The sequence below is a fragment of the Daphnia carinata genome, chromosome 3 (genome assembly GCF_022539665.2).
Source record: "Daphnia carinata strain CSIRO-1 chromosome 3, CSIRO_AGI_Dcar_HiC_V3, whole genome shotgun sequence".
NCBI classification, from domain to species: domain Eukaryota; kingdom Metazoa; phylum Arthropoda; class Branchiopoda; order Diplostraca; family Daphniidae; genus Daphnia; species Daphnia carinata.
The window spans coordinates 4,675,123-4,702,694 of NC_081333.1; the positions used below are offsets into that span (position 1 = coordinate 4,675,123).

The 27,572-nt window shown below is 41.4% G+C and overlaps 4 protein-coding genes across 8 annotated transcripts in view; 1 reads left to right on the plus strand and 3 right to left on the minus strand.

The window, feature by feature from the left end:
• Positions 1-1,530: 1,530 nt before the first annotated feature.
• On the plus strand, positions 1,531-11,165 carry LOC130693027 (zinc finger C2HC domain-containing protein 1C-like). The gene is given in 12 exon segments (XM_057516126.2): positions 1,531-1,837; positions 3,568-3,659; positions 7,671-7,751; positions 7,754-7,933; positions 8,090-8,607; positions 8,691-8,997; positions 9,487-9,654; positions 9,797-10,240; positions 10,311-10,380; positions 10,451-10,519; positions 10,601-10,631; positions 10,772-11,165. Coding segments are annotated over 11 exon segments (2,016 nt in total). The 5' UTR covers positions 1,531-1,837; positions 3,568-3,593; the 3' UTR covers positions 10,854-11,165.
• A 2-nt stretch (positions 11,166-11,167) lies between these two features.
• Positions 11,168-12,384, minus strand: LOC130693041 (thymidylate kinase-like). Of its 2 annotated transcripts, none has more exons than XM_057516156.2 (7): positions 12,213-12,384; positions 12,091-12,145; positions 12,000-12,017; positions 11,839-11,929; positions 11,692-11,782; positions 11,425-11,613; positions 11,168-11,360 (listed from the first exon to the last, which is right to left on the minus strand). In XM_057516156.2, exons 1-7 carry the CDS (start codon positions 12,288-12,290, stop codon positions 11,313-11,315), a joined length of 570 nt encoding a protein of 189 aa, XP_057372139.1. In that variant the 5' UTR covers positions 12,291-12,384; the 3' UTR covers positions 11,168-11,312. The 2 variants fall into 2 exon arrangements, with proteins under 2 accessions (XP_057372139.1, XP_057372138.1); XM_057516155.2 differs by having other exon boundaries at positions 11,168-11,367; positions 12,213-12,377.
• A 403-nt stretch (positions 12,385-12,787) lies between these two features.
• The window catches only part of LOC130693025 (inositol-trisphosphate 3-kinase B-like), a 61,121-nt gene continuing 46,336 nt past the window's right edge, over positions 12,788-27,572 (minus strand). Inside the window, exons 1-10 of one of the 4 annotated variants that reach the window (XM_057516124.2) lie at positions 24,465-24,745; positions 23,393-23,655; positions 22,005-22,340; positions 20,289-21,120; positions 14,545-14,647; positions 14,296-14,442; positions 14,090-14,217; positions 13,765-14,016; positions 13,603-13,674; positions 12,788-13,524 (exon numbers count right to left, since the gene is read on the minus strand). In XM_057516124.2, coding sequence (XP_057372107.1) covers positions 13,297-13,524; positions 13,603-13,674; positions 13,765-14,016; positions 14,090-14,217; positions 14,296-14,442; positions 14,545-14,647; positions 20,289-21,120; positions 22,005-22,312 — 2,070 coding nt within the window. In that variant the 5' untranslated portion in view covers positions 22,313-22,340; positions 23,393-23,655; positions 24,465-24,745 and the 3' untranslated portion in view covers positions 12,788-13,296. Of the gene's footprint in view, positions 13,525-13,602; positions 13,675-13,764; positions 14,017-14,089; positions 14,218-14,295; positions 14,443-14,544; positions 14,648-20,288; positions 21,121-22,004; positions 22,341-23,392; positions 23,659-24,464; positions 24,746-27,572 lie in introns of those variants that run through there. The other 3 variants (XM_057516123.2, XM_057516122.2, XM_057516125.1) reach the window with 3 other exon arrangements.
• On the minus strand, positions 25,268-27,345 carry LOC130693037 (protein farnesyltransferase subunit beta-like). Its single transcript, XM_057516146.2, has 10 exons — positions 27,192-27,345; positions 26,931-27,074; positions 26,761-26,873; positions 26,528-26,653; positions 26,239-26,465; positions 26,108-26,181; positions 25,901-26,033; positions 25,678-25,795; positions 25,486-25,600; positions 25,268-25,418 (listed from the first exon to the last, which is right to left on the minus strand). The coding sequence occupies exons 1-10, from the start codon at positions 27,303-27,305 to the stop codon at positions 25,332-25,334; spliced, it is 1,251 nt and encodes a 416-aa protein (XP_057372129.1). The 5' UTR covers positions 27,306-27,345; the 3' UTR covers positions 25,268-25,331.

Here is a 27,572-nt window from a genome sequence, read left to right on the forward strand (position 1 = left end):
CTAGACACGCATTTCCCATAAGGCAGTCTGTTAGCCAAAATGCTGTCCGAAATCGAACTTTTACCCTTACTATTTCCTTTACGAGGCTCTCGTTTTTTAACCGAAATCTAGAGCGTTTTAACGGTAAGCCTCCCAAATATCGGTTTAATGCTCTTTTCCGTGTACGAAGACTGTTGATAAACTTCATTAGTTCGGACTTGGTTGATATGTCCCCCAACGACAACTAATTCTAATTTCTAATCAATGACACTCCCCCACTTAAACGTAGTGATCAAAAGTTACATGTATGTATCTCTATGCAAGGCCTATCGTAACTGAATTTCGGATAGCATGTTGTTCTGAAACTCTGGTTGTATATCAAATTATCGGTCTAGCTTCCTTTTTATTCCCGTTGACCAACCCTGGGACCAACCGACATAAATTTTATGAATTCTTTTTTGTTCCGAATCTTGAACGGCAAAAAAAAAAAGATTGATACAGAAAGAGCTCAAGGGATATTTAGTTCAAACAAGTTCTATAGTATGAGTTGGTTGTTGTATCCACGACATTCTTTATGAGAGGAAAATGTAGAAAAATATTGTTATCTCGCCACCGTTAAAAGCGGTACCCTATAAAAAAATGAGTCCGTGATCTCATTGGCATTTATTTCTCGCATGTAGCCACGAATAGGAATGTAATGCATGCATACAGTTTGCATGCTTTCTGTGAGAAAAAAAAAATGCCCTTCCACGGGGTAGCAATAACATCGTAAGTGTGACGTCATTCCACCCGCCTTATATCGTTCGGATTACCCCTTCAGTTTACTTCATTGCGTAGCCCATACAACTTTCAGCCAGCCCTTGGTGCATCAACTGTTAGTTCGATACTGCATGCTTCTTTTCGTTCCGCTTTTCGAGTCCTCCAATTTTTTAGTTTTCTCTGGCAAAGGCAACTCCAGATTGTTTATGGGCCGCATCCTTGCCAAACATCCCACCAAACAATGGTGCACCCTCCGGCAAATAAAATGAGCCAGCTCAAAAGCGTGAATCATCAAGCCTGCTCGAGGCCATTGCAGTTAGCCTTATCTACTCACAGACTTTCGTCATCGTCGATAATCTTAAAAAAAAGGAAAAGAAAAACGATGAGAGACATCCAGCCAAGTTTTTTTTAAAGCATTTGCAAGTCGCTTTTGGTAGGTAAATAGTAAGAACGAAACTTATCGAAACTCCTGAGGTCATCATGTCACGGACGCCTTTCGAAGATTGAAGACATTTGAGTTGTTAATATCGATAGAAAGTCAGAGGAATTTGTTCGATAAGGACTAACGTAGGATGTCTGAAAGAAAAAAAAAGGGAGTCCCCCATATCCTGAAAACAAATGTGTTTTCACTTACGTGGCCTCCACCCGACATGGTGAACGTGAAGAGGGGCGACGCAGGTGCGACGCTGGCAGAATTGGGTTTCTCACCCTCTCTTTTGAAAGGGCACTGTTCCCCTGAGTTTCATGATGCGTGATACGACCAACACAAAAAAAAATAAATAAATAAATAAAAAAAAAGGAAAAAGCAGGAACCGAGCGCCCGAGGACTTCAGTTTCGTTCGGTTGGCTGATGGTTGTGGACGTTACACGCGTTCTTTCCCCCTTGATCAAACAACGCACAGCAATTTCCCATCAGTCTGACTTGTCTAGTTCTTTGATTAGACATATTCCCAATTCGATGCAGAAAATATTGTGAACATCTTTCCATCACCGTTCCGGATTACTTCAGAAATTGCATTTCAAAACGTTTGAAAACAGAAGAAAAAGTCTCGAAACACACCTTGGTGGATCAAACAAAGAACAAAAAAAAACAACAGAGGTAGGTGATGGATTCATAGTACATTTGATACGTTTCCTTTTTATGCAATGCCTTTTGGTAAACTACGAGAAATGAACGAAGCGGGCATTATATTGACTTGTTTGCTAGTCAGTACAAACAGGCTTCGTACCCGATATTGTGACTGTTTGATAAGCATGTACGACAATGTCTCTAGAAAAATTCGTTTATGATTCACTATAACGTTGTTGGAACTCCATCGGATTAAGAATATGGTATTATCCACTTCCGGACAGAGGTGCTTCCTGATAGCCATTAAACTGCTGTATACTGTCCTAATGGTGGCATGTACGTGCAATGCGTAAAGTCGATTATCTCACTTTTGTATGACATTATTGTACAATTATAGCATTTTTTTTTCAACCCTCTTTAAGAAACGGTTCATGACAATAATAACACCGTTTCCTGGGGAACGGTTGGGTCCAAACGTTTTTGGCAAGTATCCTAATTTGGGGAAATGACCGGTATTATTATTAATACGAATGAGGTAGCTGATGTACAGTGCCTATCGCTAGTGGTCAATCGGTAACGATCTGCTTGACCTTCGTGATAAACTGGGATTATCTAAACAGAAAAAGGTCGGCAAAAGCAGCCACAAAAACCCGTTGAAAAGACGAGATATCTCTAACGACTTTATTATGTTATCGAGCGAAATTCGGGTTAGAGCTCTTTGTTACCAATAGCCAGTCTGTCGATGTCTCCGACCGTAATTCTGTGTTAAAAATCCCACAAAAATGTCAAGACTAGAATGACCGAGTGGCACTTGTTTTATTGGGTTCATGCAAAGCCAATATCAAAAACAACTTGAATCGCATAGTTGCAGGCCTTGCCTGCAACGGCGCACCTTGATGCCCTTATAAGCTGCTTTGTCCTTATAACAAAATTCCTTCAACAATCGACGTTAAATTAAAGTAAAAATAGACACAAATAAAAGAAAAATAATAATAACAACAATACGCAATTCCTGTTAGGGATATCGAGATCCCAGATATGCCTTTTATATTTCACGTTATATCGCAGTACAGTTTCAAGTTGCAAAGTTACTGCTATGTAGCAGGGGAAGAAAGTGAGCAGGAGGAACCAAATCGATCTCCACCCAATTGGAGGATTTTGGCAATCCACCCAAGGTAGCGTGATGCAGGGGAATGACTCATTGGCTTTCATAGTCTCTCTAGCTCTTTCGCTTTTCTTCGTGGTGACACCCAGCAGACTTTCAACCATATATGGTATGCTTTTGGCTATAGCTGGCATTTCTAGCTTGCATTTCGAAAAAAAAAAAAACTGGCATGGAAATAGGCGCCACAACTTTTCTTACTTGAAAACCATGCAACGCAGTCAAGAGACCCCTTTGAACTCTCATTATCAAACATATTAGTTAGACGAAGGGGGAAACCAGGACAACAATGGGTTGCTATGCGTTCTTAGTTTGGCCATCACCATTAGCTATATCGACTCCGCCTTTCTTCTTCGCATATACTCGCCCTTCCTTGGATTCACATGATCTCATGTGTATCGCTCGTTTGGATAATGGAAAAGTGCCGTGGCATACCAATTTCACGTTTATCGTTTGGCAAAAAAAAAATATGTGAACGCCAAATTCTACTTTTTACTAGTAAAAAATAAACCTAAAACTTAAATTTATTTTTGCGGTTTTTCCCTGTTACCTAATTTCTGGTTTTTATTAACTTTTTTTTTTTACGTTGGATCGCTAGATTTGGAAATTCCGCTAACTCGGACAATGGCGCTCGTCGACAATTTTCTCGGCAACCACCAGCACGGCTCTTCGCGCTTAATGATGATTCAGGTAAGCAAGTTAGCGGAAGATTAATACTGTTATGGTACCATAGCAATAATTTTCACCCGATGAAGTAAGAAAAGAAACACCCAGATTCGCGAAACATTTTTTACTGGCCACCGTCGCGTTATCGCAGTTTGTTCATTTCGACTTGAGGTCTCCTAAATAGCGCCATTTGTGTCTGTTGCCAACATTCAGCCGTCCTTGCAGAACAGCTGGTCGTATTATGGGCACGGTATTTCCAACCGAATCCTAGAGAAAGTGAAGCTGAAAACGGCTTCTGATGTTTAATACTCTGAGAAAGCGTGACAAGCTGGGTGAGGTCGTTGACTGATCCAAATACAATTGTCCTAAAGCGTAGACAAACATAGTAAGATGGTCAGTTGGACGAATGCATCGTAAATATGTGCTGCAAACTGTGACACCGCAGCAAATAAAGCTTTCGCGAGCAGCAATCTAGTGAAACAGTTGAAATAAAAAAAGGGAAGATTAGAAGATTTGTCAAACACGTGAATCGATGCGTGCAACTGGAATGAACACAAATTGACTGTTTCAGAATGATATTGTATTCCAGTCGATACGGCCATTGGTTTTTACGCATTCTCGAAAGGAGGAAGCAAAACACGAGAAAACAAAAAGAGGAAGAAAAACCTTTATGTCCCCGTCGTTTGGCTTGTGTCGAGGAGAAATTGTGTAAGCGGAACAAGCAGCGGGTTATTCTCATGCCACTTGTAGTCATGCAGGAATTTTATTTGCCTTACGCTGCTATCCCCATTCCGATACTATCTGTTTGAACAGCAACCAAAAAGAAAACTGGTTTCAACCGACGACGGCTTTTCAAGACGTCGGCTGCGTTTATTGCGCCCTTGCCGAACATACAACAGATAGAGGACTAGACGAAGTCACGACAGAAAAAGAAAAAAACATGGCCGATGGACGCCACAAGGCGCTCGCCAACATCCGTTCCGAGTTGGTGGTCATCGGTGTGCCGTTCACCACTGATCCACATCACCGCCTACTGCGGAGCATTTTTTTTTATTATTACCACTCGTTTCTTAAAATTCCTGTTTAAAAGACTCGTTTTTTTTTTGTCTTTCTCACTCAGCCGGTCACAGAGTCTACTGCGGAATTTCGTAACTGACCAATAGGGAAGCCCAGAATTTCGGGTTCATGAAATAACGATACGACAATGTTGTTTTTTATTTTCTTGGATTTTTATTTTATTTTTATTCTATTTCGATAGTATTCATTGTCCAATCCCTATGGCGCTTTTGTGATACTGTTACACATTGCTAAACGGTGCCGTGATCAACGATGTACAACCGCAACGTCAATGTACATTCGTCGTCCATTAAAATGAATGCATGGCTGCTGCTTAGCCATTTTCCCATGATGGTTGTGTAAAGAGGTATAGGAAACGAGTGAGATACTCGGATTCAAATGGCGGAGACGTGGAGGAAAGAACCTGGCAGCTCCCACCGCAAAAACAACACTTATCGTCTCCTTGAAAGTCTTCTACTAACGCCCTTGCCGTCCACCAAGTCCACCGCAAGTCCTTCGAATTGGACTTTGCGGCGAATTGTGCAATACAAAAAAAAACAACACAATTATTAAAAATGTTTGAGGAAAAATGGCTATTTTTTGGTTAGGTGTCCTCCCTTTTGGCGAGTTTCCTCATTTTTAACCATTATGAATAAGCCCTGCGGATGTCAGCTTGTCAGAGTTTATCGAACCATTTTTCAAGCCGGTCCTATATTTATTCTAGTAATAAGCAGAAGGAACGAAAAAAAAAGGAATGCATTTTATTTACAGCAGTGGGAGGAGGCTTTGCAATAATAGTTGAGTGAACACAATTATGCCCAAATTAGAAAAGAAGAAGAATAGGGTGTACATTTTAAGTTGGCCGGCACAGGATAGCGCAAACACCTGGCGCTCTGAAGCGCAATCAGAACGGAAACAAAAGAAAGCGCCGATGCAAAGAGACGACACTCCCTCTACAGACGTCATCAACCGGAAGTCGTCATAGTAATAAGGACGATACAAACAGCCATCTGAATAGGATTGTGTGTGAGGGGGGAAGTAATCAATTGATTGTGAAAACATGGCAAGTTAGTTTTTCCTACATGACTCAACGCTAGTCAAGTCCGAGAAAGAAAAAGGAAGTGAATGACAAGAAAATCATGGCCAGAAACTGAAACCAACACAATCTCCATCCGAATATATGTAGGTCAGGCAGACAGCCCCTGTATCGTTGTCGGTACCCACATTCGACGTAGGTATTGATGCACGCTACAAAACATGGGGCAGCATCGATCGATTTCCATCGAAGGAATTTTACTTGAACCTTCCTAGTCACGAAAGGATTTACGTCTTGAAACACCAGTCGACTCGCTTGCGTTTTGACCCGAATCCCATCAATAACCTTGAAAAGGTTTAAATTTAGCTCCTACGCCCCGAGACCTACGTTCTCAACTGTTTGTGAATGTTCGTATGTTTTTTACAATCAACATAAACGGCAGTGGTTGGCAATTGACTAGAAATGCAAATTAAGGGCTAATCAGCTACAACATTATTTTATGGGAATAAAATTAAGTCTGATAAAGCGGAGTTAGGCTCAACCATTGCGATATTGCGTTTGTTTTAATGCTGATGCAACTGTTATCGTATTCTTTTCGTTTCCTAATACTAACCACTGATGGAAGACAACACATCGTTAAAAGTGTGGATATAGACGGCGCATGCCTTCGTTTCTTTGAAAAATGACAGCTCGTGGTGTCAGTTTTGAAATGTTATTATTCAAGGAATGTCAGTCGAGCACATTCCCAACTAGTAGCTAGTACGACTCCGACTATGAGTTATTACCAAGGTTCACGGTCTCGTATGGCCTTGGCTCTGATGAAATAGTAGACCGACGTAAACTTCCTTGGGATTCTGCATCAATCCCCTTCCTACCATATTAGTAAGTGAAGAATTTTTGGCAGCTACCTATCATCACCTAAATATTTTGCGTTAATGATCTACGCTGGGACAAGTAAGTAGCTTTGAAAACGTTGGTGCCTCAACTAGTTCCCATTGGGAGCCAGCATTTTGTTAGCTGAGAACCGAGTTTTCTATGAAACCTTCTGGCTAAATCGTAAAATGCCGCTACAGGCTAAGAAACTCTCACGAATTTTGAGAGAAAGACAAAAACGAGAGCTCGTCGGACACGTTTATCTCTTACCTGGCGTTTCATTCCGTTCGAAATCTGGTGGACTTTCCTGTCATTTATGTAGCACTGTACGTTAAGATGTCCTCCTATGTACAGGCTTTTGCTCGTTCGGTCCATGACTTATTACTCAATAACTCGATTAGAAAGTATTGCGTGTGTTTTAGTCGCGATTTAAAACTCGTAACAGACTGCGATAATCTTAAAATCTTGAGTTCTCACAACCAACCGCAAAAACTGTCCAACATGTGTAATAGTAAATACAATTCTTAAAAAAGGGGCAGCCAACGACCGTTACGAAGACAGCAATGCGCCACGTTTCTCTCAGATGGTTTTGGAATACCAATGGCTTTTCGATGGAATTGCTGATCGTGCTATCAGCATATAATGGAGCGGTACTACAGGCTGTAAAAGTCGAATACCATATAGACGTCAGCAAAGATCGATCAACAAAGAACCCACCTTAACGGTGCGCGTGCAACAAGACATGCAAGTGGCATGCAGGCGGATGCAAGAACTGTACCTCGGTCAGTCGCGGTCTTGGTCTTATCGTGCGAGGGGCTTGTAGTCCCTTCTTTTAAACGTAGCCTCTTCTTTTTTTTCGTTTTACTCGACACAAATATTTGGTTCCGCATCTTTTGGATGAACTTTAAAGAATAGTATATTCAAAAGTTCATTATTTTTTTGTGTGAAGTAAATGAAAAGCGGGCACACCTGCTGTTATACGTAACCCATTTGATTGCAATCAACATAAACGTAACTGTGTTGTCTGTTTTCTTTTTCTTTTTGCTTGTGTTTATGCATTCCCTTATCAGGCTCGTTTCCAACAGCGTCAGCAGGAGGAGAAAGAGCACAAGCTGTTCGCCATGTTGGAAGAACAGCACGACGCGGCCGCAGTGGAGATGTAGGAGGTGGCCTCGGTTTGATACCGGCTACCCGAACGCATAGTAACGGGAGCAATAACAGCCAACACAATAGTGCTAGCAGCAATGCTTCTCTGTCGTCGTCCATTGGTTCTTCGCTCGCCTCATCCCTAGGATCTACCGGAAGCGGAATGGCAGTTCCTGGAGGTGGAAAGGTATAACAATTCACGTAATATTCCCTGTACTTTTCGTCAAATAGAACTAGCCCTTCGATTCCTTATCTGGCGTTTTCACAGGAAAGCCATCGGTGATTAGGGACAAGAAATTTCATAAACATTTTTTAATTGATCCCATGATAAATGGATTTCTAGGTGAGACAAATGTTTGAAGAACGTCGCAGTCAAATAAATGGCAGACCACCGGTTTACACGAAAAATGTGGAAACCCGTAAAGCCATACCTGTAACCACAAGAGGCTGGGACAGATCGCATCCTCTGGATCCTTTGCCGTCTAACGCACACGAGAGGAACCTTAAGGTGCCTACCGGTAGCCAACAGCAACAACGCAGTCGAGCGCGCGGCGTCAGCCTGGAGCGCGGAGCACACGCTTTCGATGACGGTAAATCGGATGGCATCCGCCGAAGCAAGAGCCAATACCAAGTGGATGACGCTCCAGGAGGGACGATTCGCAATGCCAAACGGCCGCCACCGTCCGAAGGCCAAAACTTGTTGAACGTTTCCGGCACATTGAAACCGAAGAGCATGACGTCGCTGTTGGACGACAATCAGAACGCCATCAACAACCATCCAACCAGCAAAACTATTCCGAGATTCGGTTATAATCAGTCGCCCGTGCGTAACCCGTCTCACCGTTATCAGCAGGCATATCGGTAAAATTGAGATATCTTGCGATGATTAAGTAAAACGAATATGCCACCTTATTTTAAAAAAAAACCTCATTGGCTAAATACAGAGAAGATACTCCAGATGGCAGCAATCAAGATCGAACGGATGGTACGCGTAATCGAAGTAAAAGCCAACAGAACGATGAATATATGAGGGCTGACCGGATGGACGATTCAGCCCGACTAGCTGCCAGTCAGGCAGCTGCCGCCATGGCAGCTGCGGCCGAAACGACCCGCCGATTGGAACGCGAGAAAGCCCAAATTCAGGCGGAAGCCAAAAGACGCGAGGAAGAGCTCATGAACACAATCAGACAACAACAAGAGCAACTCCAATTGCTAAAACAGGCCGCCTCCTTGGCTGAACAGAAAGCTAAGGTATGTGTATATTATTTAATTCCATTCGATCCTGTCCCACGCACGAGTTTCAAATATACAACGGGGATCAATAACAATGGACTAACTGATTTAACAAAAAAGAAAAAAGCATAATCATAAAGTAACGCCATTCCATCTCACTCTGCGGTCTTGAAAGTTTGGTGATGATTCAAAACAGTGGGCAGACAGTCATTCGTCATTCACTCCTAAACACAACTTTGGGGGTTGCCATGACTACCAAAGGGCAACGGTTAACGGCGCCCGATTTCCATCCCCTTGTCTTTTTCTGTTGTCATAACAACATTTAATTTCGATTGATCCATCACACCGTTTTTTTTTTTACTGCGTATTCGTTTTGGGGTGAGGGTAGAAAGAAAAAGCATTCAGTCCAGCGCCAACAGCATGCGATCAAAAGTTTGTTAGAATAAAGCTGCGTCTTTTCTGAAACCAAATCTCATTAGGTTTCTTTTATTTCGTGTACAAATCCAGGCAGCAGCTGCAGCTCCGGCCACAGCCTCAGTTTCACGGCCTTCGCGTCCGATGAGAAACTCATATCGACCAGCAGAGGAGAGCGATGATTCAAAATCAAGCGTTTCGGACGACGCGGTCGTTTCGCCGCCCAGTTCTAGAGGTTGGAACCCGGCTCCTAATTCAAAGGTACTTTTTCATGTTTCAGAATTTCGTAAGGATGTTTGCTTGTGCCTTTGTTTGTTTTGTTTTTGTTTCCTATTGACTTATTTTTACTCGATATTGACTTTAAAAAATTCAATTTTTCATTCTATTTATTGTTGAATGGCAGAAATCTTCCACAAGCGCTACACATGAGACGAGTGCTACACCTACACCCGTAAAACCGAAATTAGCACCAAAGCCCGTGGTCGAATCGTCTCCAACCAAGAACGCTACAATGCCACGCAAGTCCATTTTTGCCACTGGCCCATCGGCTGGTGGTAAAGATGGCCTAATTGCATGTTCTCTATGTGGCCGGAATTTCGCCTCGGACAGGATAGAGAAACACGAAGGCATTTGCGCTAAAACCAAAGCTAAGAAGCGCAAAGTTTTCGACATAACCAAGATGAGAGTTAAAGGTACTGAGGCCGAAAGCTTTGTTCTGGCCCCACCCGGTCGTAATAATCAGCAGAACAGCAGCAACAATAAGAAACCAATCAGCATTGGTCAGCACATTTTGCAACAGCAACAGCAGGCGGCAAAGGTGACTGCTGCTCCCAGTGCCAAGGAATCGGTAAGACGACGACACTTGCAATTTCTTATTAGCTAAGATGTGCCAAAATAAAAGACTTTTTTCTCCTTAGGAGGACAGCAAAAAAGCTGATTGGCGCAAGAAACACGAATCTTTCATTGAAGCCATACGAGCTGCCAAAGGTTAGCCTTGTGGAAAACAGAACATTGTTGTATTGTTTTCCATGCTCAATGCATTACATTTTTTTCACAGCTATGCAGAAGCATCTTAAAGCAGGAGGGAAATTGTCGGATTTACCACCCCCACCGCCGTCTGATACAAGTAGGGAAACTAGTTGATAATTTTATTGATTAAATTCCATTTACACAATTTCATAAAACTTTTTTTTTGGGCCAATTCTAGGTGACTATATCACATGTCCGTACTGCCAGAGGTTAGAAAACAAAGTTTTTTAAATAATTACTGTTGACGTAATATAAGCTGTTGGTTTTCAACTAAGCGAAAGACCTCAAAAAGTTCAATACGATGTCAACATAAAAAATTTATTGAACATTATTTTTTTTATTTTTTTAGGCGTTTTTCGCCTGGAGCGGCTGATAGGCATATCCCAAAATGTTCTACCATTTTATCCAACAAAAAAAAGGTCCACAAATAACAACTGTTACAATAAAAAGCGCATAAAGCACTCATATCGCAAAACCACAACAATCGCCTAACGTGCATTCCGGCCATGAAAGGAGGTACAGCAGTTGAATTCCGAACGTGGAGAAAAACGTGAATTGGTTGGAATATTAACCGGAAACATAAAAAAGCAAAATTTACTACAATAACCATGAGTAACAACGTAACTGTATGTGCATTATGATTCAACGTTGGTTCTGGATGGCTTTTCACGAAGAAACGTGTATTACAATTTCTATACCATTTCATGGAAGCGTCATCAATACATTGAAAGACAGTAAACAAGTTCCCTAACTGGTCACACTTATTTTGTTATAAATTTTGTGGTTTCGGAATAAAACAATCGCTTCTGCATCGCTTCGCACGACTACATTTCAAAACGTGAGCTGTTTGATTTCGGTTAATAGTGATTGGCTATCTAAGGTTTCCTTTACTAGCTGGCAAACATCAAGCGTGACTTCTTCGACCGATCTGCTAGCATCTACAACCTAAAAATGTATCCTTTTGTACATTAATATTGAAGGAGATTTTTTCATTAGTTTTACCTTCCACGTTTCATCCTTAAGCTTGAGGTAGTTTGATCTAACCAGTTTCTGCATTTCAAGATTTTCGTAGCGTTCCACTCCATACTCGCCTCTAGTTTGGGCCACAGTGGGATCGATATCCAAAAATATTACCAAATCAGGTTTCAATAATCCAGTATCAGATTTCTGGCACCAGGTCAAGTCCATATTCTACAAAACACAAAGGCAAATAAAGATTTTCCATGAAAATGATTTCTCCTTAGAAATTCCTTGACATATATAGCATACAGGCTTTGCAGCAGAGAAGGCAATCCCTGAATATGAGTAACGGTCCACAATGATGTTTGTGCCTTTACATATTAATTTTTTCATATCAGGCCTAGATTACAAATACATGTAGTGTTTGGCACAAATTTACGGGAAAGGACAGCTTACAGTAGTTCCCATCTATTGGCTGAAAAGAGCAAATGGATTGCATGGTCTTCTAATTCTGCATTACATTCCAAATATTTATTGATAAGACTTCCTGTAAAGGAGTTAAAAGTATGATCCTAAAATGTGTCATTTTTGTGTAGAAGAGAATTCAGAATTTTCACCGATTGTAGTTGACCGTTCTGAAGCAAATATAAGGCAGAAAAAATTATTAATTAATACCTTCATCAGCAAAATCTAATAAACAAAATATACCTGGAAATCTCATAAAATGTGATTCTATATTGGTCTGTTTTAGCCAACTCATTACCTTTCAGAAATTTTTTATTTTATATATAACTTCTTGAAAATAAGGCTTTGTTTTTGTGGTTTGGTACCTTTTGGCATTGAGTGGTTTTTCCCGACCGATCACATCCTTCCAATACGATGAGAGCTCCTCGTTTTATAATTTCCATTTGAAATCTAATATGATTTAGAGTTTAGTAATAAAAGACGCTAAGAAAGGATCGACGTGAGTTAAAGACGGTAAAAAGAAGCTTCTATTTTCAGCTGTCACTTGATTACTTCATACAAGTCTCTGCTTGTCTGCTATGTAGTTCCCGCTCAAATTTCTATAGCCATATTGCAGACGAATTCTACAACTGATTGAATATCACGAAATTCGAGCGATGTTTAGACTTAGATTTAATTTGAAATGTTTTAGAGATTTTTCCTCCATAGTGAACCAATATATACAGAGTTAGATTCCTTTTTGCTCAGTCACTGATATTATGATTGACTTAAATTTTTTTTAGTTCAACATGAGGATCTTCTGTTTTCTGATTAGACAAATTGGTTCATCTGCCTAGTTGGTAAAGAGCTGCGGACAAGCTGTAACTAAGCTACTAGCGAAGGCGCACAGAGACTGAAGCAGAGCTAAAATTTTTAATTTAATGTAAATGTTTCCAATTCTAATCCAAGTGATGCAATGTATATTTGAAATTTGATGGTGTGTCAGAAAATAATAATAAAAACACCAAAGTTAATCATTGACATAGTTTGAATGGGGAAGTCAGGGAACAGGACGAATGTAGAAAAACAATAATCCTGAAAAATGGCACGTGCGCTGCCCGAATCCACACAAAAAGGAGAAAAAAAAATAAAATAACAGATGTACAGACAGTTACGTTACGATAGAGGCACTTGGAAATGATCAGTTGATGTAAACCGCAGTTTTCATCAGAGAGATTGCACTGGAAATGTACATCGTTTCGCGTCCGATCACGATATTTAGTATGACAAATATATATATATATAGCAGTCATGATATCCTGTACTTCTAACCAGTTAAACTTGGAACGTTCTTTGGGAATGACAGCTCTTGCATCATCATAATGCAACAAGGTTCAAATTGGACCCATTGTTTACATACTACTCGAAACATTTAAATAGATACACGTGCTACCGTTGTTATCAATGTATCTAGGTTGGATTGGACTGGCTTTGGTCCCGAGTCACCAACAGTTGCTCCAGCAGCTGCGTCAGATTGGACAGACCAACCAAGTAACCATCTTCGTGATTGCCTACACACCATGGGCTCCGATGATCGATCTGGACTCCTGCCGGCAACCGATGAGTCTTGGCGAAATCAATCATCCAAATATTGGCTTTGTTGTGATCGTGCACAAAAAGCAATGAGGTACCGATTAACTATTAATGGATCCAAAAAAATTGATTTACCAAATCCGATCGAAATGCGATAGCAAAGCACAAGTTAATCGATTTTACCTCATGGGTGGCGAAAAAATCGGAGCAAGCCAACGTGGCTTCCAACTGGTTCAATCGTGCAATGTACTGCGTCTAATAATATTTTATGAATACAAGTACTGTATGTTAAGGTGCTGATCGTACCATTAAACCAGTAGACAACAGCTACCAATTGGCACTTACCAACGCGTGAGGATGATGACGCACAAAGTCCTGTAAAACGTCAACGATTTGTTGGGGAGAACCGACAGTCTTGTAGTCCTTACTGGAGCTCCCATCTTGCTTGCGGATTCCTTCGATCCGAAAACCCAAACTGGCCGTCGACGATATAGTTTCTCGCCATATCATGTACCTCGGTTTCGTCACGCCACCCAACCGAAGTTCTTCGGCCGTCGGGGCGCTCGGGTCCACTTGTAGCATTTTCTCAAACATATCCTGCAAATAAGATGAAAGGCACATTGTGCTAGTCTGCAATACGTCTAAACGAGATGACTATACATGCAGGTACCTTTCGCAATTTCGGTTTCAATTTGGCTTTGGCCAGTTCGTCTTCGAGATAAGTGCGTACTCCCAATTTACAGTCCATAACAGACGGATTGCGAAATTCGCCGAGCAGATCTTGTAGCACTAGAAACTCTGTTTTGTCAAGTAAATTAAAAAAAAAAACAATCAGTTAACGAGTTGGAGTAATAAAGAATTATAAGAAACGATTACTTTCGCCATCGTCGGACGTCACGTTGCCCTTGTATGAGGGTATAAATGGCCGAAGAGGATCTTTCATTAACAATTGAAAGCAGCTTTCCTCTTTCGGGCATAGTTTCTTCAGGATTGTGCCGCGCTCACCTCCTAGTTTGAAATTGCCTAGAAAACGCGAAAGAATGAAAATGAGAATGTTTCTTCCTTTTTAAGAAAATGAGATGCCGAACGCATTCAACGAGAATGAATAAAACAATGATGTCTAACCCTGATGGCCGGCCAATTGAACCCAAGGGTAGCGCTGACGTCGGAAGGTCTGGACGAATGGAGACCACTGGACGGCGCTGCGCACTTTCCGCCATGCCGAGACCTAATAAAACCAATTTGAGAGGTCGGGTTATTATTTTCAGTCTTTCGATGTCTCTCTGTCTCCGATTCTCTCTCTTATTTATTTTTTTGTCTTTCTCTACAATCATCGACGACGAAAATCAACTTGATGGGCAAACGAGAAACAACTTCCCTAATGGCAAATTGACATGAAATAGAGATAAAACTCATCTCGATTTCTTTGCCGAGCATTGATTAAGCACTCCTAATGGGCAAGCCTGAGAAACACCAATTATCTAAACCTTTGCACTTCATTTTATTTGTTTATTTTTTTTTTTCCCTCTACGCTAATCAACCGCGGCCTCAATTGGTGGCGTGAAAGAGACCTAGGGACGCATTGCGGCGGTAATGGCATATCCTTTCAGTTTTGAGCGGAGATCCTGTCTACGGTCGACGCGTACGTCAGAACAAATGCAATGCAAAAGCCGATGAGAAAATAGGAGAGATAGAGAACAAAAAAAAAAAAAAAAAAATACAACCACGGCCAACGGTATTACGCTCTAACATTCAAATCAGACGCCAGAAGAAAATAAACATAATGAAAAAAAATAAAAATAAAAATAAAAAAAAAAAAAAAAAAATAAAAAAAATAAAAAAATAAAGGAGGAGTAAGAAGGGAAGACAGACCAAGGCAACAACTTTCACTAGAAACATTTTTCCATGTCTCATCTGACCCAGACATTTCTCTTTCCTTGCGCACACTTTTTATCCTTCTTCTTTCACGCTTCTATTCGTTCTTTTGTGCTGTCTCTACATGCATAAATTCGTTTCCCATCCACTTACTGTCTTTGGTGCTGTTTGGCTTTGATCTTAGCCAGATGCCCATCGACTCTATTATTCAATCTCCTTCTGTTTGGCAGCAGAATTGCATTAAATCGTCAAGTCCATGTCAACATTTTTTGGAAATGAGGCCTCAAGAAATCGGGTTTTTTTTTTCTTTTCTTAAAACAGCGTGGAGGTTCTGTGTTATCTGCATCCAAAATAACCCTTCTCCACCTTTTTTTTTTTTTTTTTTTTAAGTTCTAACTGTAGATGCGGGTCTGGAAATGGGGGAAGAGTGCTAGATTTGTAATTGACGCCGATCGGTTGAATATCGACAGGCGTAAACGTGAAAAAAAAAAGATAAAGTAAAATAAGAAAACAACACACAAAAAAAAAAAAAACGGAAGAATGAAAATATAGAATGCGGGTTTTGTGTATCACACACCACCACACAGTGTGACTGCATCCAAATAATTTTAACGAACGACCGCAGCTGATGATTGGCAGCCGACATGTCTATGACGTAAATAGACATATTCGTCGAAGAATAAAAAACCGCATTACGTCTTGTGTTCAATCATTTGGGTACGGTTGATAAGCACTTATGTTTATGTTTCGTGGCCTCGGGATAGACGACTCAGCCTTTTTTTTTTTGTTTTTTTTTTTCAAGAATAAGGGGTGTTCGATGTTGCAGAAGGTGGCGGCCTTTGCAGAAAAATGGACACGACTTCTTTTCAGGAGAACAAAAACCAAGAAAAAAAAAAAAGAAAAATCTTTTTTCTTCTTTGTCCTATATTTTGCATTTTATAATTTTAATTTTCTATTTTTACTTTTTCGCTTTTTCACGCATAACATCCTCCTTATTTATGCACATTCAATAACACGACCTCTGGCTCCTTCTACGACGTTTTTACGACATACTGACTGACTATACGTTGCGTGTGGGCCCGTCACTTACTTTCACAACCGGAGGTCGAGCTTGTTGGCTGTCCGGCTCGGCCTCCCAGTCCGACCACGACGAGTCGTCTCCCGAACTGGACGAAGAGTCGCCGCATGAATTTTGACGCCCTCGGACGTCCATCGGTACAGACAAGCTCTGACTGTAGCCGTCGTAGCCTAGCGAAACGGCCGCCATTCGATGATCCGATTACACAACGATTTCCGCACTAGCAATCCCCGTTTTCTCGACGATCCCTTTGACGTCAATACACCAAAACAAAACGAAAAAAAAAAACAAAAAAAAACAAACAAAAAGCTTCCCGAGAAATTCAGTACTCTTAAACGAAACGGTTCAAACGAGTACAAAAGACGCGTCACTGAATGTAGCTGGCCACAGTTGCAGAAGCTACCGTCACATCTCGGTCGAGTTCTTTTGAAAAGGTGATCGGACTAGACGCACCAACCACCTGTTTAAATAGGCAAACAGTTCTGCGTACACTGTCGCCGACAAACGCGGCTATTTCGAGCGAGTAATAAAGGACGTAGACGTCGGTGGCCGGGGGAGTAAAAAAAAAAAAAAAAAAAAAAAATAAATAAATAAAGATTTGCGAAGACTGGGAGCTGTCACAGAAACAAACACCGTGTTACAGCTACACCAACAACAACAACACGCACACGCACACACGCAAAAAGAAACGATGAGGGTTTCGCGAGAAGCTGAGCAGCAGATCAGAACAGAGAAACAAAAACGCAGAACAAAATTCTTTATTTTTTTTTTTCCCGCCCAACTGCGTGGTTTTGGCCAGAGCTTGTTCCAGCACAGACCTTAGAGGGCACGCGTGCGTCAAGAGGCCACTTGAGACGCCAACTGCGCTCGCATGGGAAAGTTGTCGTCACTTTATCTGCTCAGCTGTAAAATTTTTTTTTTTTTTTTCTTTTTCGCTTTCCTCTTCATGATTATTCTCTGTTTCTCTCTTTTCTTCTCTTTTCATTCTCTCTTCTTCTTTTATACTTGTTCCTCTTTTCCTCTTTTCATTTGTGTTTTATCTACGCCTGAACGGACGCAGGAACCACTGCACGAGCTCTTTCTTCCCAATTTGTAGCTTTGCCTGTTGCGCTAAACATGACAGCGAATCTTTCAGGCCAGAACACACAGCCAAAAAGGAAAGACTATGATTTGTGTTTACAAGGGCCAAAGAAAAAAAAAAGAAAAAAGAGAGCGGCAACTAGTTTGAAGTTAATTGAAGGGCAACATTCGCCTTCACGCAGCTGGCCCATCCTCCTCGCCCTAGCTATCTGCGTTAAGCATCTTGGCTGCAACGGTGGATGGGTTCGTGTTCACATGAACCCCAACAGGCGATTGACGTGCCATTTCGAATTCAAGCTGAATGGATTTACGATACCGTTTGAGTCTAAGAAGAAAAAGAAATTTAGGATGGGTCAATGCAACGTCGTGAAAGAGATTGACCCGATCAAGCCGATCTCAACGTCATGTGCCTTCGGCACCAAGTAGGACAATTGAACGGGGGTTTAATCGACACTAAAATAAAACGTCTTTTTCATCTTTCGTCGCTGGCATTTCATCTCGTATCCTGATTTCTGATGCGTGTTTAATGGTGGTCTTCCGTTACAAAGAAGGATTTCCTTCAACTTTCTTTTTTTTTTTTCTCAATCGTCTCTTTCATTCGTTTGTCAGATTTCGGATCTTCTATATGTTGTCACGAAAACAATTTGGCGACACGGATATTGAGAGAAGAGCGTCAAAAGCGGAAAAAGAAAAATAATTCAGAATGTTCCTCTTTTAACCGTCATTTAAATGGCCTGACTGAACTCGAATAGCCCTAACATTCTGGAAAGAACCGGTTGGATGTGGGTTAAAACTTTGCAGGGCAGGTATTTTGCAAGTGTGCATACTTTTTGCCCTATTTTTCTTTAACCTTTTGCGTTAACCTTCATTTGTGCTCGCCTGTCGCGATTTTTCGTTGTTTTCTTTTATCTCTTTTTTAAACGGGTCCGATAAGAATGAACGATCAGAAACCCAATCCGGCATTGTTCCAAGTATCTCCGAACACACACTTATACTTCTTGCCGCAATCTCGTGTTATCTACACGCCTCAATTGGTGGTTTTCATATTCAAAGAAAAACATTACAACGAACCGTGTGTCCTTTCAAAAATTAGATTTGAAACGAGCAATGAACAAATGCGTTGGTGACATCATCGAAATGTTGATGTCCGGGCCAAAAACCATTGCAGACAGAACCACATACATATTGTAACTCGGGAAGAAAAAACTAAATCATTTCTCGATCAATGCTCCAGTTGTGTCAATAAGACGAATCGCTTCGCCAAAAAAAGCCCTATCGCACAATGGTCTGTTGAAAAAAAAAAATTCTTTCTTACAGCTAATGTAATTACATAGCTGTATTTTGAGTAGTGGGTGTTTTTGCGGTTTGTGCAAATGAATGGAGCCATGCATATTCACGTGTCAGCTTTCCTTTTCAGTGCGGTTTTGTTTGATTGTACTTTTATTCAAATAATGTTTTTGTTTTCTACCTCGTCTTCACGTCTTCCTTGTAAAAACGGGGCGGCCAATACATTCGAAATGGACTCGATAAAAATACGAAGAAAAAAGAAAGGTAGAAAAACAAAACACACACATACACACAAAAAAAAAATCGACCTCATTCGAGAGCTTCGGTTAGCCAGGTAGCCCCACACACGGAATGGCCTTGATTGGTCTGCAGAGAACAGACACCGATCCCGCCATTTGACAAGGTCGATTAGCGCACACCTAAAAAGGAATCGAATGTACTTGTAGAGACGAAACAAGATCGACGGTCAGTTTTTTTTTTTTTTTTTTTTTCAATTCTACAAATTTTTTTGTTTCTTTTCGTGTAAGCGAGCAACCAAAACAACCACAGCGACACAAGGGGGACGAAGACTCACGCCCCCGTACGGTTGGCGTTTAGCACTATAGAGCATTTTATTCGTGCAGGCGAGCAAACTGTACTCATGCCACTACAACTACAACTGCCATTACGGCTGTGACGGCTGAAAACCAAAAACTTCCACAAAAGAAAAAGCGGTTCCACTAATGGCTGTGGCACGTCGGTCGTTAAGTAAAGGCACGGTTGAAACATGACCATCTATGGGAAACAGATACACCTCGCTCATTCGTCTCATTCGCCTTTTCTTGTTTTTTTTTTCCAGCGTCAAACAAAAATTAAAAGAAAAAAATAAAGGTGCATTCTAGGTCACTCGCGTCTGCATCTAATCGGTATTGAATAATAGGACGGTCGGGAGGTGGCAGAAAATTCAAGGCACAACCGTTTTCACGATGCCTAAACGAGCTTCGCAAATAGCTGAAGCCAATCAGCGACGATACGGTCTAAACTATGCACTTCAAGAGCGGCACAGTTTCAGCGCAGCACGTTCAATGTTCTTGGTAGGAAACAAAAAGAAAAAAAAAAGGCCACTACACAGTTGCCAACAACAAACGGTGTCCGACACTACGGCGAATCTTGGCAGATCAAAAATCGTTATGCAAATACAACGATAACGGTCAGATGCATCCTCTTCGTCATGCAAAATCAAATTGTGAGGGTCTCGGCGTTCATCCGCATTCATTGTCTAAACAACAACGAACACAACTGACCGTACAAGATTACCATGCCGCTAGCAGACCAAGTCAATACGAGGATTAACGGTATACGTTACAGCATCGCGACATGCAAATTCGATTGCGGAATTTGACAAAAAAAAGAGCCGATGAAAAAATACCGAGAAATAAACTTGGAGAAAACATAACGCAAACAAGGTGGGAAAGCACGAAAAAAAAAAAAATACAAAATGAATCGTCTCTCTTTCCCTCTAACGTGGAGTATCATAGAATAAGAAATAGAAAGCAGAATCCTCACGTACCTTTGGAGATGACGTGTAGTCCTCGGTCGACAAGCGAACCTCCTCTTGTTTGGGCGTTTCACTCGCCTCCTCGACCACGTCCTGAGTCAAATCGTATCCCAATCGAAACGACTGGTCAGGATCGGTCTGAAATGACGTAGTGTGAGATTGGGCCGTGCACGGACCCGGGCAACAGGGTTCCATGTCTAACGTGGCCAAGGAACTGCAACTACTACAATCGGAGAATCGGCGAACAGAGAGCAAGCTAGACGACATTGCCGAGTCCTCATCTAACAAGCCTTGTCCTGGAAGGATCAACAGTCCATTCGATCCGGCTCTGTACGACGACGCCCAGCTCCACGACGCGGCGTGAGTTTCCGCGTGGTCCATTTCGTGTGCCGTGTCGTGACCAGAGCTCGAGTGCGACGAAAGGGTCGGACTGGGCAATTCGCTGAGTCGATAATATCCGTTGGCCAAAATGACTGTGTCACCATTTTCATTGGGATCGTCCGAACAGTCACTCACAACCACGGAGGGCATCCGCATGGGGCCAGTCAGCCGTCGGTTGACCGGCGAGAAAGCGTCGCCCAGTTCAGTTGCACACTCGTTGTAACCGCTGTCCCAGGAAAGGCTGGTGCAGACTCTGCTTTGCTGCTCTTGCTGATTTGGCTGCTGCTGCTGCTGGGCGGCTCCAGCTGCCGCTGCACTGCTGCCACTGCTTATGTCTTCATCAGAAGCTGCAATCTCCTCTGGCTGCGCCGACTGATAACCGTGCAGCCATCCGGTAGCCATCGCGACTAATGTCCTCTTCATGGTGCACAGGCAATCCAGACTTCTGCAACGCCTCCTTCCGCTGGATAGACAAATGTTTGCTCTTTTGGTTTCTTTGATTTGATTTTTTTTTTTAAATGCGATTTAACAGATACGTTTTTTGTGGGACGAGGAGAATGAATCATAAAAAACTAAGAATGTCACGTTTCGAAACTGGAAATTTGATCACCATAGGGAAATTCATGAAAACTAACAACAACGACGTTTACAATTGTGCTACTACACATTCTTATCACTTTAAGGTACAACCAACACAGTTGCAAAGGAATTTCACTATTTTGACTACGATTTGCCGTCGAGATCTACTCAGCTTCCCCAACCCATGTCCATCTCTTGGTGTTGGCGCTGGCCAAATATACGAAGAATGTAGACATTCAAACGGGGCAGGCCGCAATGCCTGACGCAAGAAAGCGAAATTTCTCTATAAAATGAAAGCATGTAGCAACAAGGAGTGTAGATATACCGACGGGATTATCCGTTATCAACCAGCCATCACTCAACGTCTACTAAAATCCAGCCGTTCTACACTCGTGTTCACTATGCATGCTATATCGCCAATGGGAGGCATGTTTCTCCATAAAAAGCACAGGGACGCCATTTCGTCAACATTCGATTCTTTTTCTCTCTCCCCCCCCCCCTTTTTTTTTTACTTTTATTTTTCTATGGTTTTTTTTATATCTTATTTTTTTTTTGTTTGTGTGTGCTGGCTTTAGGAAGGTAGAGAGACAGGCAACTACTTTCAATACCAATCCATCACTATCGTTTCTTCAACCTCCCACACACGCATTCGTTCGTTAGAGCGTGAATATTTCCATAAGTCATCATCTGTTGGACTGATTATGCTACTCTCTCTACTTTCGAAATCGCAAAATGCACACGCAGACACAAAACACAAGACACACACACCTTGGAACGTGACTGTTCGCTGGAACATGATCCGGATCGCTGCAAGTTTCATGGCGTTGCGGCCGCTGGTGGCTCATTAGTAGATCCGGAGTCGATAGACTTTTCTTGGAGATGCCGCGGTTATTCCAAGAACGTCGTGTTGTCGGGAACTGCGATAGCTCCACTGTATTATAAACGTTAGGCAATTCCTTGGTGGAACGTTGGCGGCAACTGCAACTCGGCCGGTCAATTCTCATCGCAACGCGAGACGCAAAACCGTTCTTCAAACGATTCGGATAGTAACAAATCGATGTTCCCTGATCGATCATTACATCTCAACTGTATTCCTCGGTCGCCCTAAAATTGAACATAAATTGGAATGAAAAGAGGTACAAAATATGTATATGGTACAGCTGATACGAATTTTTTCGGCAAACTCTTGTACCGGCAACGCATATATTAGTGAAAGCGTCTCTTTCCCACTAACCAATAGTGAAATTTGTCTTGAGTGCAGGCCGTAATAAAAAAAATTTACTTGCCCAAACAAGACAATTAGTTTGGAGCCGTCAGGATTTGAGCGCGCTATGTGTACGCTACCTGGCCTGCTAACTCGTTGGGAGAAAGGGAAAAACAAAATAAACAAGCAAGCACGAAAAAAAAAAGAGCAAGGGAAACCGGTGCAATAGAGACGGACCAAAAGTTAAGTCGAATGAAGAAAACTGACATAAAAAAATTCGAAAGACTTTCGCTCGTCGTACGCAGCTAGCGCTCTCTTTTACTACGGATCAAAACAACATAACCGCTACGGGCAACGAAACGCGAGAAAAAGAGAAAGAGACAGAGATGACGTCAAACACTGCCTTTTTTTTCTTCAACAAAAGGCCATGGATACGACGAATAAGGACAGGCGGTTAGTTTTTTTTCAAAATGCAAACTAGATTGAGCTTGGTTTTTGCATGATGAAAAATAACACATACGTCCACGTTCCTGCGAAGCGATTCGGCCTTTAAAACAATCTAGCAAAGATTTCGATATACATCGACGTGCTCAAAAAATAGACCAGACAAAAGGGCAACAGGATTTCCTGAGCCACACGGCATCCATACGCCCATCAATGCTTTCAGTAACGGCTGAAAATAATGTAATTCGTTATCTACATGGCACTTCGAAATGGTGTTTCCTTTTCAAACGCCAGCTTTCGATGTCCGACGTTGACGACGACGTAAATTCGGTGTTACAATGTAAAAGAAGGCGTAATATAAGAATCTCAGGTCAATTGTCTTCCGGTGGTGGGATAACGGACACGTGTACATGATACAACAAAGTATCATTCTATTTTTTTGTTTCTATCGCAAAACGACACGAACAACTGTCAAAAACATGAACACAATAGCAAACACACCACCCACCATTTTTTTTTGGTCTCGTTCAAGAGATTGTTAGCACACAAAGGTCAATGGGCCATGTAAACAAAGGCAGCGTATTTAACTTAACGAACGTTAGACGACACAAGCGTGATCGATCTTGGAAAAACTGTCGCAGTCGATTCCGTTACTGCGCCACAAGTGAGAACAAAAAGCAACACTAACGACTGTCTATGGATATTGATGGGGGGGGGGGGGCGTTTACAAGGGATTAAATTCAGCGCCAATAGTGGGTCGCCAGTCACGAGCTGCTGCGAGAAAGAAAAAACAACTAAGATTACGCTGCCAAACGTAACAACGGGGACTTCAACTGATGAATGGTTTTATGGTTGGCGTAGTGTCGAGTTTCAGCCTGTCGTTCGTTGTTTCTCGCCCAGAGGTTTTTCACGAGGGAGTGTTTATTTTCTACAGCACTTTGCCACAAGAAAGCACCCGAGCCCCGTACCACCTTTTACAAAAGGCGTAACGCTGTGTTTGTTCTCCCTTTTTGTAAAAGAGGCTGTAAACTCTGTCGGTGTAGTTCCCAACCAACGCTATAAATAAGCTGAAAAGTGCCCCCCCCCCCCCCCAAAAAAAAAAAAAATAAAATACTTTTGTGTGATGGAATCCTGAGGATATCGTAAGATTGATTAACTAACGTAACACATAACTCACTACAGTACTAATACTGGGCTGAAAGGAGGCAATCGATATGCAGCCTGCAGAAAGGTGGAACGCCAATGTATCGAAACGGCATTGACAGACCACATAAAAAGGTAGTATATGCTAGTTTTACTTTGATTTCTTTCAGTTATTCAACTGACATGCAAGCAGACTTTAAAGGATAAATCAGAGGGGATGTTACGGGCTTTCCAGTTTGAACCATCGTCGCTCAACAGGTCGTCGTTGCCACGAATTTTTATTGTCGTCGGGCTCTGTGTGAATGGTCAAAATGCGACGTCGAGATCTAACAACGAAACCCATTTCTCACTACATTACGAGGGATCGTTATTTACGTGAGCATGCCTTCATTAAAACAAAAAACAAAAACCGCAAATAGAACAAATAAATGGCCTACCTCGGTGGAGGGTACGACTGTCTGGAAACGTAGATCGATTCCTATACTCGGGTCTGTGATGTTGGCTTCTATTCTAACTGGGCCAGGGACTGACGCCGAACTGAATGATTCAATGTTTTTCCTTTCCATGCAAGTTCGACTGATCAGAGGTGATATAGAACTGGTGCAACTTGAAAAGAAAATCTGACGAACAACCACAGGCAACACATGGCCACTTGCACAACCACCATACATCCACAGGCAGTAGTGCGACTGTCAAGTTGACTGTGCGTCTGCTACTGCTTACTGCTTAGCCCCAAATTCTATGTTTCGCCACGATCGGCCATTCGTTCTCCACTGCACTAACGTCATCGCCAGTGACGTCATCTCTTTTTCGCCCGAAACTATCTGATATCCACACCAATCGTGCTACAGCATGCAATATTGATATCTACGTATACGATGTGATCACACGTTATGTAAAAAAAAAAAATGGGCAGGAAAAATGCACGTAAAAATTCTCTAGACAAAAGCTGCTGCAGTGACGTGCCTTTACTGAAAACAAAAGCAACAGGCGAGAAGAAGCTACGATTATGAGTCGCAGTGTAATCTTATTTGTAAATTTTTTTCGAAAAGGGCGAAAGAAGGAAGAGATGGAGCACGTTTAAACCGTGCAGTTATCAGCCTACCTTATGCATTAAAATATTGTGCTATTTTACTGCTAAGCAGACCAAGTGTACGATAGCCGATACGCGATAAGAGCCGACCAGCGGCTATCGCCAATATATAACTCCAAAAGTGCGAAATAAACGCGTTACAGAGGGAAGATAAGAGCTTGGTTTATTCGAAAGAAGGAGGTGGCAGGAAAAACGTTACTATCGCAACTGGTCAGGTTCTTAAAGGCTTCGAGTTAAAATAGTTCAGTGCTCTCATCACAGCATTCACTCCCAAGTTGTAGACTGGGTGGGTTAAAGCCTATACAAGTGAAAATAATTAGCAAGCTCTATTTTAATAGTTTACATTTCATGCCATAAAAAATTACCAATTCATTGTTTGGATTACCCACAATCGATGTCCTTCCAGAAACCACACCGTTTACATGTTGTGCTATGGAGAGACCACTCAAACCATAACAAGTGTGATAGAAGTCACGAGGCCTACGAATCGCGTTAACAAAGTTTTAACTTCCGCATTGCAAATTTTCATTAGATATGAAGATAATTTCACGCGTTACCTTCCAGGTTTATCGAGAAGTCCGCCAAACGGGTGTTGACAACAAACGAGTAAGTACTCTTGAAGTGCCTTTTGATTAAAAAGCCATCGTTCTACATCTAATGCGTCACTGTATTGCTCTGCAATAAAAGAAAGGAGCAAAAAAGTGTTGCAAGAAGATAACCACTGTATAGTAAAACATATTGACATGTTAGAAATATATGTGAAATTGTATGTTAGCATACCTGACTTTGCCAAATGAAAATGCATTAATGGGAAGAGTGCTCCTTGCCAGAAGGAGTAACAACCATCCACAAGTTTGTTAGTTCTGCCTTGGAAACCTCCTTCAAACTTCATTTGACGGTTGCATGCCCACCTCTGAAAACAAAATAAACTAAAGATTAGCTTTGCTAACACTAACCTTCAATAAATATTTTTTCTTTTTCATTTACCAAGAGACATCTTATGTTGCATTTGTTTTCTTGACCTAAAAGAGTAAGCGCAGCGAGGGCACAAAATGTGTAACCTATGTAACCAAAAACGATATGAATAAACAGTTACGCTGATTTTGTTGGCTTCTAACCTCCATGTGCTTCCTGATTTGGGGTCCCAGCAAAGCAACCTTCGTATGTTTGGCATTTAAGAATCCATTCACTGGTACCATTGAAAAGTTTCTGATCCACAATGCCTGTCAATTTGGCCACAACTACTGCACAGTATGTCCCTCTCACATCAACTTCACCTCCAATATGCAGTGCAAATGCTCCTTCCTCATTTCTACAATTCATTAAGAAGTTATAAAGGTTTGTCCTATTTAACAAAAAATGAACAGATTATACCACAAAATATTCAATTGCATCTCACTATAGTACCTGTCAATTATTTTGTAAGCTACATCTGACTGAAGAATGACAAGAGCATTAACGGCTGCATATGTTGGGGCTAAGTGGGAATATTGAAAAGGCCCACCGCCAAACCCTCCTGTAGGGCTCTGACATCTACCATAACAAAAATTTGTTTGTTCCCAAACATAAATTTTAATAAACAGATAAACAGCTTTTGCAAGCTTAATAGTACACAGCTTTAACAATAAGATTATACTTACAAATTTAAAAAGGAGATCACAGCTTCTTTGGTTTCATCTGGTATGGAGGCTTCTAGTAATTCTAATGAGTGAAGATTCCAGTAACAAACCCAGGTTCTGCTTGCATCTAGGCACTACACAATCGATAGGAAACATTAAGATTCAGACAGATAAAACTATTATTCTTGTACTTCATATGATGTTGACAGTCTGCTCAAGCCATGTTTCACGAAATCAACAATCGGAAGACGGTTCAGCAGGGGTAAAGTAGAATCTAGTTCATGATTTTCTAAAAAGTTTTCCAATAAATGCTCAATGGTTGATTCAACTTTAACCTATATATATAAAATCGGAAACCGCGTTGCAAACAGAATTAGAACATCAAATATATGTTATAGTTGCCAAGGCAGACCATATTTCAACTCTACAATATTTTATGAAACCTACATCACCTGTTCATCACTTGTAACGGTAGGGATCCCCTCCACATCTAGGTGAATGCGAGGAACAGACAATAGTGAGAACTGGTGATTTGTTTCTAATTCACAGTAATCCCGCTCAGTCATTTTCAATTTTTGTTTAATGTAATAAAATATCAGGAGTAAAAACAACAACAAGCAGAGCCATCTACTGGGCAAAGAAGCATTTTTGGATTGTACTTGTCAGGTGGTGTATTTGAAAAATTCTAATAGGAAACAGTTTTGATAGAATGCTTAACGGGAAATTCCTTCAAATTTTTTCAAAACAACTATTGAACAAAATGCAAAAAATAATTATCTTTCCGCTCGAGTGCAATTTTATTATGTTAACTTCTGATTTAATTCTTAAAATCA

Coding starts and splice junctions, on each gene's coding strand:
- LOC130693041 (XM_057516155.2), bottom strand. CDS start 12,290: ATGGAAATTATAAAACGAGGAGCTCTCATCGTATTGGAAGGATGTGAT. Junction 12,146..12,212: donor AAACCACTCAATGCCAAAAG/GTACCAAACCAC, acceptor AATTTCTGAAAG/GTAATGAGTTGGCTAAAACA. Junction 11,783..11,838: donor GCCAATAGATGGGAACTACT/GTAAGCTGTCCT, acceptor TTTGTAATCTAG/GCCTGATATGAAAAAATTAA.
- LOC130693037 (XM_057516146.2), bottom strand. CDS start 27,305: ATGACTGAGCGGGATTACTGTGAATTAGAAACAAATCACCAGTTCTCA. Junction 27,075..27,191: donor CCGTTACAAGTGATGAACAG/GTGATGTAGGTT, acceptor TTATATATATAG/GTTAAAGTTGAATCAACCAT. Junction 26,874..26,930: donor GACTGTCAACATCATATGAA/GTACAAGAATAA, acceptor TCGATTGTGTAG/TGCCTAGATGCAAGCAGAAC.